The 14,259-nt window shown below is 45.1% G+C and overlaps 1 protein-coding gene across 2 annotated transcripts in view; it reads right to left on the bottom strand.

The window, feature by feature from the left end:
• The window catches only part of LOC142587784 (uncharacterized), a 34,893-nt gene that overhangs the window by 15,668 nt on the left and 4,966 nt on the right, over positions 1-14,259 (bottom strand). For both annotated transcript variants that reach the window (XM_075699048.1, XM_075699051.1), the window contains exons 4-11: positions 12,184-12,461; positions 7,056-7,450; positions 6,533-6,632; positions 5,561-5,666; positions 4,561-4,684; positions 2,973-3,030; positions 2,157-2,327; positions 571-651 (exon numbers count right to left, since the gene is read on the bottom strand). In XM_075699048.1, the coding sequence (XP_075555163.1) occupies positions 571-651; positions 2,157-2,327; positions 2,973-3,030; positions 4,561-4,684; positions 5,561-5,666; positions 6,533-6,632; positions 7,056-7,450; positions 12,184-12,461 (1,313 nt within the window). The remainder of the gene's footprint in view (positions 1-570; positions 652-2,156; positions 2,328-2,972; positions 3,031-4,560; positions 4,685-5,560; positions 5,667-6,532; positions 6,633-7,055; positions 7,451-12,183; positions 12,462-14,259) is intronic.

Raw genomic sequence — 14,259 nt, 5'->3', positions numbered from 1 at the left:
GCGGGCAATTTAAAATGTGGGATAATTGTTCAGTGCCTATCATTTTTTGTTCCAGCGAGCAATGAAATGAAAAATGATAGGCGTAACATAGGGGGAGATGGCAGTGTCTATTATAGAGCAAACAGGTGTAGTTGATATTCTATGTTTGCTCGCTAAGAGGAAAAAAAAAAGGAATTGTTTGGCAGGCCATGCAATGCATAGAGCAGAAAATTGGCGCTTTATTGAAGTAACACTACAGGCGCCAAGCGCATACGAAACAGCAGAGAACTGGGTGTTGTGATGAGGTTAGGAAACCTGCAGACGTAGGATGGAGTAAGCGCATGCGTGACAGGTGTAACTGGATAACACTGGGAGAGGCCTTCGTACTGCGCTGGACATAAATTACGACAATGGTGGTGATGTGGAGAGCCCCGTCAGTCATAATTTTCTCTGAGCTGGTTGTCTTGCCACTAAAACAACTGCTGCAAGGTTTCTACGAGGGTAATCTGACAATCTAAGATTGGCTCAGCAATCACCTCTTGTGTTACTTTAAGAGGAGAGACGAACAAACGCAAGGAAGTTGTTGCTCACATTGCTGGAGCAGCCCCAGTTCTCGCTCTTCCAGATGGCTTTCATGTGCAGCTCTTGAACTTCCTTCTCGAGGACTTTAACCTGAACAAAAAAGAAATACACTTTCTAATTAAGAATGTGAAAAAGGATATAGCCAGTCAGCTTCCAGCAAAATCAAGATACAAAAACAAGACAGCACTGAGATATGCCTATTTGTGCATCAAGAGACATACACCGGGACAGATCAGGTAGAACCACCCATCAAAATTCTGAACAGCCCTGAATGTGAATTCAAAAATCTCAACTCTCAGATTCTTCTGAACTCCACTGAGCATGGGGACAGTTCAGCAACTCCCCTCACACCCCCACCCCAACTTAGACACTATACTTTAAGACTGCTCCTTGGTAGCTCTTGAATTAAACTATTGTAAGCAAGCGCTCTTCAGTATCTGCTCAAAGCCACTGAAGCAGACGAGCATTTCTCAAGCAGCTCCTCCCTGCATTACTTGCTGAGAAGTGTTACTGAAGCAGAGTGCAGTGAAACTTCGTTGAAAAACCTCGGAGGACGTTTAAGCTTCGCCTTTAGGAGTGGAACGCGATAGCATTTAAAGATTCCTGACTGCTTTTCACACTTCCGGGCAACTGTAGCTTGTGCACCTGTAATGTTTACTGGGAAATGCCGGCGGCAAACGCTACACGCGAAGGCGAGCTTTCTGGTAGAAACGCGGCCTCTTGCGTGGACTGATCTCCTGTTACTGTTCCTCACTTTTAATATTTCAGTCTGAGAAGATCTAACATAAAAGGTATGTGCTGTCAGTGTTTCTTTTTCCATGACATTTGTTTGTGGGCTGTCATTCTCAAGATTCCAAGGAATAACTTTGTAAAGAATGACAGACAAGGTATGAGCAACATTGGTGATAGAAGAGTGGTTGGGTATACATGCTTCGAAATGATTTTTGCTGAAAAGACGGTCGACGCTGGATGCCGGACGCATCACTCATTGAAAGCATGTAGTACGCTTAAGATGGCGCTGCACACTATACCACATGCTATGTTGGGCAGATAATTAAAGATCCTTATTGCAATAGGTTTGGCAGTGATAAGTCATGCCATCGTGTTCATCAGTGGATATACTGTTTGCTGAGGCCGCCACCACACCTCCATTAATTTCCAATGCTTATCACACCTGTGCCGAAGCCGCAATCATTGATAAGTCCGGTGTCTGCACTTTACGAAAAGTCTGAAGATTTTTTTGTGGCACAGCATGGTTGTCAGACACACCATTCGTCAAGGTAGTGCAGCTGAATGTTACATAACAAAAAGTGATCGGGGTGCACACTAATGGGTAGGCATATAACAAGCCGCTACAGCTTAAGTGGTCCCTTAGTACATTTGTCTCTACGGAGACTGGGCCAGGCATATGTCGCAACTATGTTTTTAGCAAGTTTTAGGCAGTTAAATTTCAACGAGGTTTCACTGTATCCACATCAGCTAAGGTGCAGCACTGCACTCCAATTAACGGAGTCTTCGAAGACATTCACGCGGAGGCCTGCTTGTGAATGGGGGTACGTTTCTCAGAGGATAAAGAGGATGATGAAAATGATCACCTTTTCGAGTGCAACGTCCCGCTCGGCCTGGATAGAACGCAGCCGGTGCCGTGCCCTCTTGCCTCGGTGGTTACGCAGACGCTGCACAGTTGCCAGCAGCGTCTCCTGGTGCCGTGTCACCCGTGCCGGTGCCCAGCTGCCTTCCAGACCCTGGAGTATCTTGTCGAGGCCCTGCAAAGGGAGGTATGCTATATTTTTATCTTATGAATCGGTAGTATGTTACATTCAGGTACACTTTTATGTTCTTACTTTAAGCTAACAAAAATCGGGTGCGCATTAGATACGAGGGCACATTAGAATCGGGTAAACATGGTACATGACGAGAAATAAACAGAAAAAAGAATGAGAAATAAACAAACAAATCAAGGACACATGACTGCGAGAAGTTCAAAGAACGCCTACAAGACCTGACTGGTGTAAGTATACCAGCAAGGTCCTTCGTGGCTCAGGCTGCATCCTCACTTCTGTCCCAAGGCCCTAAATATCAGTAGCCCATATTTGTCTCCATGTACGAGGTCGTCGTTGCTAACCACGCAGTGGCATAGCAGCGACAGTGACACACAGCATGTGCTGAATATCATCAGGTAGTTTTGCACTCATTGCACATCGAGAAACCGAGGTGTCCATTCTTAAGCAAAAGGCCACTGGTATAGACTACACACATCCCACGCAGCACTAGTCCTAATAAGAGCTGCAATATGAGCCATTTGGCAGCCATATTACAGATCGCTTTAAGTGAATGACTTCAGAGCATGATCAATAAATCACTGTGTCGCCACGAACAAAAACCAAGACGGAAAGGTCGAACAGACTCACACTCAGAACCAGGTTGTCGCAGTTCTCTTCCTCATCCGAGCCATCTGACGCATCACTCCTGAAAGGAAAAGAGAGAGAAAAAAAAATGACAGTGAGGGCAATAATCAATTCCTTCAGTGTGCATAATGTGAAAGTAAAACATCTCTCCCGATCCTTCACTACGAACGTGGGACATCCTTTCAACCACAGGTGTTACGTTGTACATGAAACTGGCTGACAGAGCCTCATATGCTGCATTACAGCAACAGCCCTGCCAAATTCCAGACCCTCGCTGTGCAATGAGAGGGAAGAATGAGGATAACTCAGGGGTCTGATTTTTTTTCTAACAATAAAATGAACCAGTCCAGCACCAGTGCTGTGAGTAGTGATGGCTAACACTACCACGGCCATGTTGTTTACACATACACCAATATCCGAGAAAGTGGATGGGGAACAGCCACAGTCATAGTTCAATTGCACACATGCAAACACTTGCACACACTTGCACACAATTGCACACAATTGCACAAAATTGCACACATGCGGACACTGTGGGTTCAGCTCCATCTGGTGGCAAGTTTCTTTCTCTGCCACTTTTATTTCCTTTTGCCTTAATACTTTCAAATTTCCGTTAAACACATTGTTAACCTTCCCAATGCTTTTCTTGGCCTTACTGTCCGTTGGCTTGATAAGGTAGTTACATAAGAGCCACTCTGTTTTTTTTTTACACTCCTTTTCTGAGGGTTGCAAATGAAGGCGTGGATTATTTGTCTCGTTCACATGATCACAGACTGAAATGAAGATTCACTACGACAGTGACCAAAGGAAACACAGTCTTTAATGGAAAAACCCCTGCCATCTAAAATAAAGAAGCAAGCAAATCGGTAGCAGCGAGAATGACTAGCACAGTCGTCGGTCGCCAGACAAAGCAATGACTTTTACAACTAGCCTTTAAATTTACGCCGGGCCCTGTGGCGTTCCAGATCCACTGGCAGAGACCACAGTGATTCAGGAACTTGCTACGTGCACTACGTGCAATTTGTTAAAGACGGGCTTGCCTCTATGCGAGTGCTTGCAGCAATGGTGATGCAAGAGAGGCTGATGCACAGAGCACACGTCACACACAAACCAAATGCAAAGACCTATAAGCATGTAGGCAACATATGCAGCTCCCTAAAATTACAATCCTGTTCTTACCATGTGCCACATGATCACCGTGCACTATTTTACTATGCATGTGGACAATCTTGCCTGTGCTCCTAGATTCACTGAGCAAAAGGCATACACTACACTGTCTACTGTGATGAGTTATGTTCTATACAAAAGTGAAATATATCATCTTTTATTCTCAGTATTACCGCTATTGCAATAGCCTTCTTGGGGCAGCATTACCAGTTTGGGGGCTAAAAGTATCAACAAACAAACAAACAAAGATAAAGTAACCATGCTGTCTGTTTGGGGGCTAAAAGTATGAACAAACAAAGATACAGTAACCATATTGTCTGTTACTGTCAAAGGCGATGCAGTGTCAATTGCACTGGGACATGCAATGTGAAGTTTTCAATGTCGAAACATGCAGAATGGGAAAGAATGAGCCTGTGTAACCGACCTTGCTTCTGCTAGCTTCTGCAGTTCCTTCTGACACAGGTCCAGGCTTTGGTTGGCACTGGCCAGCCGCTCACTGATTGAGTCGTCCCGCTCTCGTTGTGCGTAGTATACGTCTGCCAGCAGTTCTGCAACAATCAATGGTTTGTTTTATTAGTGTAAACAGAATGTCTGTCCACCAGACGCATTAGCTTCCATTGTCGATGCCTCATTGGTTACAAATAATGATGCAGCCCTTTACTTGCGCTGATAAACATCTGCAGCGATAGATTCTGTAAGGGCTTTTGCAGCTCTAACAAGCAAGTTTGCAATCAATCTGATCATACTGTACTACCCTCTCTTTTGTACATAAGTTGACACAACTGCACGAGTGGAGTTCGGAGTGCAAATTCCCGCTCAATGTATGGACGCACTGGCGAGAGCTGGGATAATGCGTGTTTTGAAAACTAAACATTAGTGTAGATGCATTGCGCAGAAAACATTTGGTTAGAGCCCATGTTGGTGGGGCAAATAAGACTGCACTTATGTTTTAAAATACGTGTCTCATTGGACATGCTAATTAAAACTAAATTGTGGTATTTTACGTGCCAAGACCACAATATGCTTATTAAGCAGACTGCAGTCAGCCTCACATCTGGACTCTGGATTAATCTGGACTCTGGATTAATTTTGACCACCTGGGGTTCTTTAACGTGCACCCAATGCACGGCACAGGGGCGTTTTTTGCATTTCGCCCCCGTCAAAATGCGGCTGCCGTGGCCGGGATTCTATCCCATGCCCTCGGGCTTAGCAGAGCGATGCCAAAGCCACTAATCCACCACGGCAGGCGCCATGCTAACTCAAGGAAAGATAACGTTCCTTAATCGGCAGTGTTTGCGGCAGCGCACTGGGCTGACCATACGAGCCAGTGGGGATATTTTGTTATGCACATTGATGACAGCGTCTCAACAACCAGCTGACGCCAGTTAAAGGATGAAAGAAAGGAGGGCAAAGCCCCCATAAACCTGCAAAGCTGACGCCATTGGCCGAGGTGGAGGGAGGCTTGTCTGGCGACTTTATTCTTCGCAGCAGCTCCAGCTGGGACTGAAGGTGCTGCACCTGGTTCCACAGCTGCGCAGTGACAAACAAGTTATAAGCACTAGTGTGGCAGCTACAACTAATTGATGACTCATTTGGCTAGTGAAGCTCCATACTCTAACTAGACACTTGGACAATGAGAAACATCGGTGCGCTAAACTCTGGATTAATTTTTTACATTCTGGGGTTTTCCTATGTGTACCAATATCTGACAACATAGGTGTTTTTGCAGCTCCCATTGCAGTCCTGGACTGCAGATTCTTTAGCGCAGTGGCTGGAACCTTTAGAACCGACAAACCTTTCAATCAATCAATCAATCAATCAATCAATCAATCAATCAATCAATCAATCAATCAATCAATCAATCAATCAATCAATCAATCACATTGCAATATGGCCTCTCTGATTCCAAATTCAACCCATGACTGCTAGCAAAAATAATTTGATGCGCGAGTTCGAACATTTTCGTGAATACAAATAGACGAGCAGAAAATGTAGTGTGAAGACGAGGCAGCACTCATCCTATGATTTTCCATTTTCCTTGTGCTCATGCTATTTTATGCTCGTCTTTTCAAATTCATGACCGTGACCTTGTGCCCATCCGTGGAACACCACAGCTGCCAAGTCACCCAAGTGAAAAGCATGAATGAACAAAATGCAAGGTAGACGGTACCTATATTCTGAAACTGAAAACAGGGCTGTGATAACAAAATGACTGCAATAATCTTAGTTTGCTTGTATATACTATGACTGCCTCTGTACTGCCAGTTACTGCTGGCATCATTTTATCAGTCTAATGAAAAATATAATGTGACACCATTACATCAAAGTATTCCTGCATTCCATTGAAACAGTGAGAAAACTTGAACCCTTCCCAAGTGAAGCAAGTCCGAACTTACCTTGCTGTTAATTTCTTGCAGCGCTTTCACTTCTTCGGGTACCACTGCTCGTGCCCGCAAAGTTGCAGAATGATCTGGTTTGCTGTTGACCAAGCCGGACCTGAATGACAAGCCACTTTCACTTTACAGCAGACTATGACTGATGATTTGCTGCTTCAATCGTAGAAGCCTGCATTTTCTAGACAGATGATGTCTTTGGAACATCTGAACCACGCCAGAGACATCACTTAAACATTGAATTGGGCAGACACTAAATATAAGGCCTAAGAAAACTGCAAACAAAAATGTTATGTCAAGCTAGAGTGGAGATTACTCTTCTAAAATGGCCAACAAATGACTCTTGCAAGAAGTAGAGGTTTGGAAAGACTGAAGGAAACATAAAGCGAAAGACTGTAAATGGGTGGTGGTCACGTAACACCGTGTTGTAACTACAGAAAGGTGGCTCCGGTTTGGACAAAATGATTTGCCAGCACTTACTAATTTGGTGACCTTAACTCAATACAAAGGATCAAGCAGAACCCACCTAGGTGTGTATGTCCAGATGCTCGGATTATCTGCCTGCTCCTCATCAACTTCGTCTAGATGGATGACAGGGTCGCTGTGAGTCCGGCGTGGGCTGCCAGGGGGCGCCACAAGCCAGGCTGGTGCGCAACCACCATTGGCACTGCCCATAGTGCCAGTGGACCTGTCACTTTCACCACACCCTCGGCGACAGGTGGAAGTGCTCAACGAGCCGGGAGTCGCCGCTGTGGCGACTGTTAGGATGGGTCGCGATACAACGTCGGGGACGTCCCGCTCCGAGCTTCCGACAGGACTCGGCGGGAAATTGGCATAGTGCAAAGGGGTTGAGCTTGTTGGGAGGAGTGAAGGCCTTGTGTGCAGACCAGTTCGTATTGAGGTTCCCGCTGGCTGGCTGGGCTGCGAGTTCAAGTAACAAAACTTCTTAGAAGGGCAAAAAAAAAAAAGGAATGAAGCCTCATGCAGCGCACACTAACCTGCAAAGCAATAGCTGGGCATCTGCTTTGATGTGGGTTGCTTTTTATGTACATTTTCAGATACTGTTGTTTCGAGTTCGTTGCCTTTGGCTAGAACGAGCACTCTACGTGGAACAAGATGACGAAAGTGCTGACAATGACTGTTGCAGTTCTATAAGAAGCCTCAGCAATGATAACGAATCTGTAACTGAAAGAACCTGCGCCAAGGATCCTATGGCACAGGTCCCTTCAGTTACAAATTCACTGGCAATGCCCTGCCTCCAGAAATACGCAAACGTAGACTGCAGAATAGTCTCATTATAATGACTACACCAACTATCGTAGCGACGCTCAACTGTGACATTCCCCGATGCACATGTTCGCCGCATTACTTTCAGGTCTCCTGCGGTTCAGCTTCCCTGCATGACGCACGTGCAGTGGTGGGAGCCAGCATCACAGTCGCACAACTACAAAAGAGGCACAAACGCTGCTATGCTAGTGCCATCTAACAACCTATATATCTCAGGTGCAACAGGAAGTTACTTCCTCCTCTTTGGCTGCGGGATGTCAGGGAGCATGGACTGACCACTTGCTCATAGATGAGCTCCACAGGACTTTCCCGCAAAGGCTTCTCGTTCGGCTTTGGAGTGCAATACTTAGGGCAGGTAGTGACGGCGGATCCGGATCATGAGACGGAAATAATCAGAAGAATAAGAATGGGCTGGAGTGCGTTTGGCAGGCAGTCCCAAATCATGAACAGCAGGTTGCCGTTATCCCTCAAGAGAAAAGTATATAATAGCTGTGTCTTACCAGAACTCACCTATGGGGCAGAAACCTGGAGGCTTACGAAAAGGGTTCTACTCAAATTGAGGATGACACAACGAGCTATGGAAAGAAGAATGATAGGTGTAACGTTAAGGGATAAGAAAAGAGCAGATTGGGTGAGGGAACAAACGCGAGTTAATGACATCTTAGTTGAAATCAAGAAAAAGAAATGGGCATGGGCAGGACATGTAATGAGGAGGGAAGATAACCGATGGTCATTAAGGGTTACGGACTGGATCCCAAGGGAAGGGAAGCGTAGCAGGGGGCGGCAGAAAGTTAGGTGGGCGGATGAGATTAAGAAGTTTGCAGGGACGGCATGGCCACAATTAGTACATGACCGGGGTTGTTGGAGAAGTATGGGAGACGCCTTTGCCCTGCAGTGGGCGTAACCAGGCTGATGATGATGATGACCAGCATGGGCAAAAACAATTCCTTGGGTTCATTTTGTTGAACATCTATGTGAGTGGCCCAATCTTCGGAATCCAGCGTGGGCTCACATTAATTCAATAGCTTCCCTTACTGTTGCTTTGCCTTCGCCCATGAATATTTTTCGGCAATGTGATGCGCAAACTTAAAGATCTGCCACTCTAAAAAGCTTATTACACCGCAGCTGTTCATAATTCAGGAAGACAGCGGAGCAAAAAAGGTGCAGACAAACGATACATACAACAGGCCAGGCGCTTGTCCTGTCGTACGTGTTCATCCACATCTTTTTCGTGCCATTACATTTTTTTTGAAGTATGACTCACCAACTAGCTCAAACTGAGGTTGAGGTATGCATAAGGTGTGATTAAAAATTTCAGCCCCATTTAGTACCAGTGCCTACAACAAGGAGATGCAACCTGCTGGCTCCGTTTCGAACAGGAGGGGCAGCAAAATAAATTAAAAGGAAGTTCTGCCTGCAATAGCTAGGCTACACATACAAAAAGCAAAAAAAGAGAACGATACACATAGAACCCTGAGAACAAGTGTGAATGTTCCTGTACATTAACTGTATCCTGTTTCACTTGGTATCACACCAAAGCAACTCATTGAAGTGCAAATCCTTTGCAATTAGCAAGTTTCATTTGTCAAATGGCACAGCAAGGTCGAAAGCACAAACCCGCATTCAGCATGGGATGTACGCACAAGGGGGTTAGGCAATTGCATTATGTTTATCCTGTTAGATAGGAACATTTTGCTTTCGGACAAGTCTGCAGACTTTTGGGAAGATTGGTTGCGGCACAAGGGGTGGAACAAACACAAAAGGCACACCGGGTGCCGAAATAAAGATCCCTCAGCGCTCTGCAACTCTTCTCATCCTCGGTACTGATATCACCCTTCCAGAACTGTGTGTTGGCCAGCCCCATCATACACATCACAACATTACTGATTGATGTTTACTCTCAAACAATGTGGGAACTGAATGGACAAGACATGAAGCGTCGAGACAAGAATAGACAAGACATGATCGCGTGCACACATGCTCGCGATGGTAATAATGAAATTCGGCAGGTTCCGCGAGAAAGCCCAAATGCCATTCCACATCAAGCAAAATCAGAACTTTTTAACCTTTATTTCTGACAATCGAGAGGACATTCAGACAAAAAGAAGCTTTGAAACGTTGTTCGAGTAGAAATTGAATTAGTATTTTAATCCATCAATTAGTAATTGGTTTGCTGAATTATTCACAACTAAAATCTCACTCCAGCGTATCAAAAATGCTATTAAGAGCTTAGCGTTAAGTTCATCATGCTTAATTCTTTCATTACTGTGCCTCTAAAAGTCTGTCAATTTAATCAGCAGTGTATCTGCACTTCAGTAAACATTGCGGTTGGGCTTCTCCTACTAGCAACGTCATGCACCATCTCAAACGACTGAACTTTAGAACTATCTGTAAGATTTGACCATTTTCAGCAGATTGTGGAGCTTGTGAAAATAAAACTTTGTGTGGATCTCAATCAATCAATCAATCAATCAATCAATCAATCAATCAATCAATCAATCAATCAATCAATCAATCAATCAATCTTCAGTAGTGAAAAAATGAAAGTGGTACAAAGTGACATAAGCAGACGGAGGTCCCAAGTTTACAAACGGCAGGAGGGATCTACTACATTATTACAGTTGAACACACTTCTAACAATCCTAGATACAACTATCTATAAGTTATAATGACCATATTTAAATGCATTTACGATTCTCCGGCCCTCCCAATTGAAACTGCTTCCAGTATAATGAACATTCATTAATATTGCTGTACTGTTACAACGAAACTTCGAAAACGGTCACGGTAAAAAGAGGGCACGTGTGAAGTACCAAAGCATGGAAGCGCTACCAAACTTGGGTGCACGGCAGTGTGTGCCCCATTCTAGACCAACCGCGACGACAATACGGCCTTTGAGACGAGTGAGCGACCGCCACGCATAGATTTCGGCATCCGCGGAGAAGGGCATGCGTGATCACGCGCATTCAAGGCCCGCCTCCAGGGAGAAGGCATACAGCAGAAACAGTATGGCACAGGGCATGTGCTGGTGCGATATCGGATGCCACGACGGCGTCACTTTCATTTTTTATGCAATTGTCTGTGCAGCACCACATGCATTATGGCTGTTTCAACGATTTCGAACGACCATCTACGCCTTATCCCCGTTGGAACAATGGCTACTGAAGCGTTCGATATGACCCTAGTCAGCGAGAATGCTACGTGGCTGCCACCACGCAATGCTGCAAAGAATTGGTGGTTACTGTGCCGTTATCGGGAGATCAAGGTTCCATGGCGCTTCGTTTATGCGTTGCCAATTGCCGATAATGGTTTGCAACGACGTTTTACCTCTCGAACGTCGCAATTTTTTTCCGCCCCCAAAGCACCTAAGATAACGTAACTCTACGGCTCTTGTGTGGCTGACGCGCGGTAGTAATGCTGAGAGTCTCCGAGACCTTTGCAGAATGGTGCCACGCCACAGCAGTTTCCAAAGTTTACACCTCCACCCAACTGCAACCCTTCGCTCTCGTGTGCAGAATACAGTCATGTCCTGCTGGTAGTAAAATATATCACAAGCTTCCAAAGAAAGAGTGGCGGTTGCGCTTACAGTTTCAAAATGACCGCCGACTGTAACCTGGCACCGTTTAGAAAAACCTATAAGACGCCGCATTTCGTTCTTTAGATGGGTGTTTCTAATGCGTTATCGCAGCTATGTACGAGAACGCACCGAGAACAAAACTGAAGCTGAAAATCTGGTTTGCGGACCAAAGGGCTGCCGTATTACAACTGCCGATGCCATATTCAGTGTGCTTAATTTTTGAGCATCTTTAAGGGCAAGTCCATGTATAACAAACTACTGATAACAACCACTTTTTACGGAACTATCAAGTTCATTATAAATGGGTTCGAATGTACAACTAAAAACTACTACAGCAAACATATAATAAAAGTGAGCTGAAAACCTTCAGCTAATAAACACAGCACCAAAATTTCAATGATGTACACTCAAAAACAGATTTTTCAGACGCCTCATAATTCGGATGCCTTCGCGGCGCCACCACGTACCACATATATGTAGATATGTAAATAAAACCTGTATATTTCTCTATACAGCACATAGAATCCTAAGAACCTAAATTTTTTAATTTTGCACAATGCCATTCATTTTCATTTTGCACAACGTTTTCTGCCTGCCCTGTAAGTTTGCCCAACGTAGGTTTATCACTTCTTCCGGTATGAATATCGGGGTGTGCATTGCAATAGAGGGTCCATCAGAATAGCGAAAACACAATAAATGTTTACATAATTTCCCACAGACTAAAGATATATCTCATTCATTTGCGCATTCATAATGCTAAGCAAACTCCCGTGAATCTCACTGCACCCACCGTTGAATTACACAGCTTGCGTTCCTGCGCAGCGCTGAGGGGAAGAGAGCGAAAGTCGTTTCGGCTGTCGGGCGTCGGCGTGCTGCTACCTCCACATCTGCCGTGGCCACCCCCATAGCTCAGAGAGAAGCAAGGGGGGGCGCCGCCGCCAAAGTTTGGCGGGGGGTCGAGGATCCACTGGCCGTGCTCAGCCCAAGGGTCGCCGTCGCCCCGACGCCCCTGGCGACCAGATGTGGTGCTCGGCGTGGGGCGGCACAGGCTGCTGTACGATTCCGTGTCTGCAAAGAGTTCGGCAGAAACTCTGCAGAAGTGTCGCACAAATAGAGCTTGCCTACAAAATGCCTTCAAAAATACCCCGGCATTTCATGCAGCTTTGTATCGCTGTACACTATACGTGCATTTTGGAAAAACATAGAACGGAACCCCAGAGCACTTCACAATAATTATCGTGACAGGTTATCTATAATTGACAAATGACTATAATTAATGACTATAATTGACTATAATTGACTATAACTATAATTGACTAATAATGACTATAATTGACTATAATGACAGTCTCTATAATTGTACTAAATGGGCATGGCTCAAGCACCAAGGGGCTTTAATTTGACAATTACGACATCTACAACACAGTAAATATTGAGTCAATTGTCTAACTGCAATTTGTTGTGCAAGCAAGGTACACTTCTTCAAATAATCTAGCCCAAGCAGCAGCATTATGCTAACACAGGTAAATACAGTTAAACCTCGATATAGCGAACTTCAATATAACAAAATTCTCAATATAACGAAGTATTTAACTTTTCATAACCTCTTGTCCATAGAATACCATGTATTTAGAACCTCAATAATATGAAGTGTGTTTACATGCGATGTCAACACAACGAAATTTCACTGCTGCCGCAAAGGAATGCCGAGACAATACATGGAATCTTCAGCCGATGCACATGGTCAGACGATTGAATTACAAGTGGTTGCTTGCAAACGCACCTCTCAAATGCCGCTGGACAAGAGTGACGGCCGAAGTGGCGCCGCATTATGTTCCCTGTAAAGTCCAAGCGCGATAAAATCCTATCGTGCCCAACGCACCGCATGTTTTAGGTGCGATTGAAAGTGCGCGATGGTGAGAAAAGAAAAATGGTGGCTTCACGAGTGCTGCCTTCTCGCGCGAGCAATGGGATAGAGGGCGAGGGGAACGAGCTCGCAAAAGCGTGATCAAGCGCGCACGAAGCGCTAGGGGGGGGGGGGGGCGATAAGTTGGCGTGCATCACGATTTCTGGCGCGCGTCTCACTTGTGGCTGCGCATGGCTGTAAGCGCGGCTGAGCGCATACGCAGCTGCACACCCTGCTTTAGACGTAATCTGCCACGTGTGCAAAGAGTGGGCGTAGCAAGACGGTGTGGCACAATGTAAGCTGTCTTCACACACGTTTAGCATTGGAGGTCATGTAATCTCTAGTTTCGGTGACCCGTTGGAGCGAGAGGCATACAAAGCATTCACTCCCCGCTGCCGGGACTTTCCTTGATAGCGTCGTCCCAGTGCAGGTGATGCTATCAGCCGCAGAGGCGGAGTGCATGCGAAAGCGTGGCAAGCGTGGCTGGCTTCGCTTAATTCGTACCGCCAATGTGAAGATATCATTGACATGGCATGAAACCATGTCATTTGTGGCCGGCTCCCAAATGGATCAAACGGAATTGTTTTCACATTCAAATTAGCTTTTTTCGACTGCTCGATAATTCAGGAAAATTCTGCGGCCCCTTTCCGGGTAAGGAAAATCAATTGGCGACTGTACTTATCTGCATAAAAGGTTGAATTTCAATACAACGGAATTTCGATATAACGAAGCAAATTGTCAATTTTATGTACTTCGTTATGTCGAGGTGTAACTGTATTTCCAAATCTATTATCAAGCCTTAAAAAACAAAAACAAGGGAGAGGCAGATAGGAGGGATAGATGCTATTAGCTCAATGGCAGATTACAATGATGTGCATGCTTGAGAGATGTCACCAAGAATTTAGCATGATATGCTTCCCATGCTTCTAGTACATTGAAGCATCTCTGCAAATGTGCATA

The sequence above is a fragment of the Dermacentor variabilis genome, chromosome 7 (assembly GCF_050947875.1).
Source record: "Dermacentor variabilis isolate Ectoservices chromosome 7, ASM5094787v1, whole genome shotgun sequence".
Classification (NCBI taxonomy): Eukaryota; Metazoa; Arthropoda; class Arachnida; order Ixodida; family Ixodidae; genus Dermacentor; species Dermacentor variabilis.
This window is presented reverse-complemented; position numbering and strand designations above follow the sequence as displayed.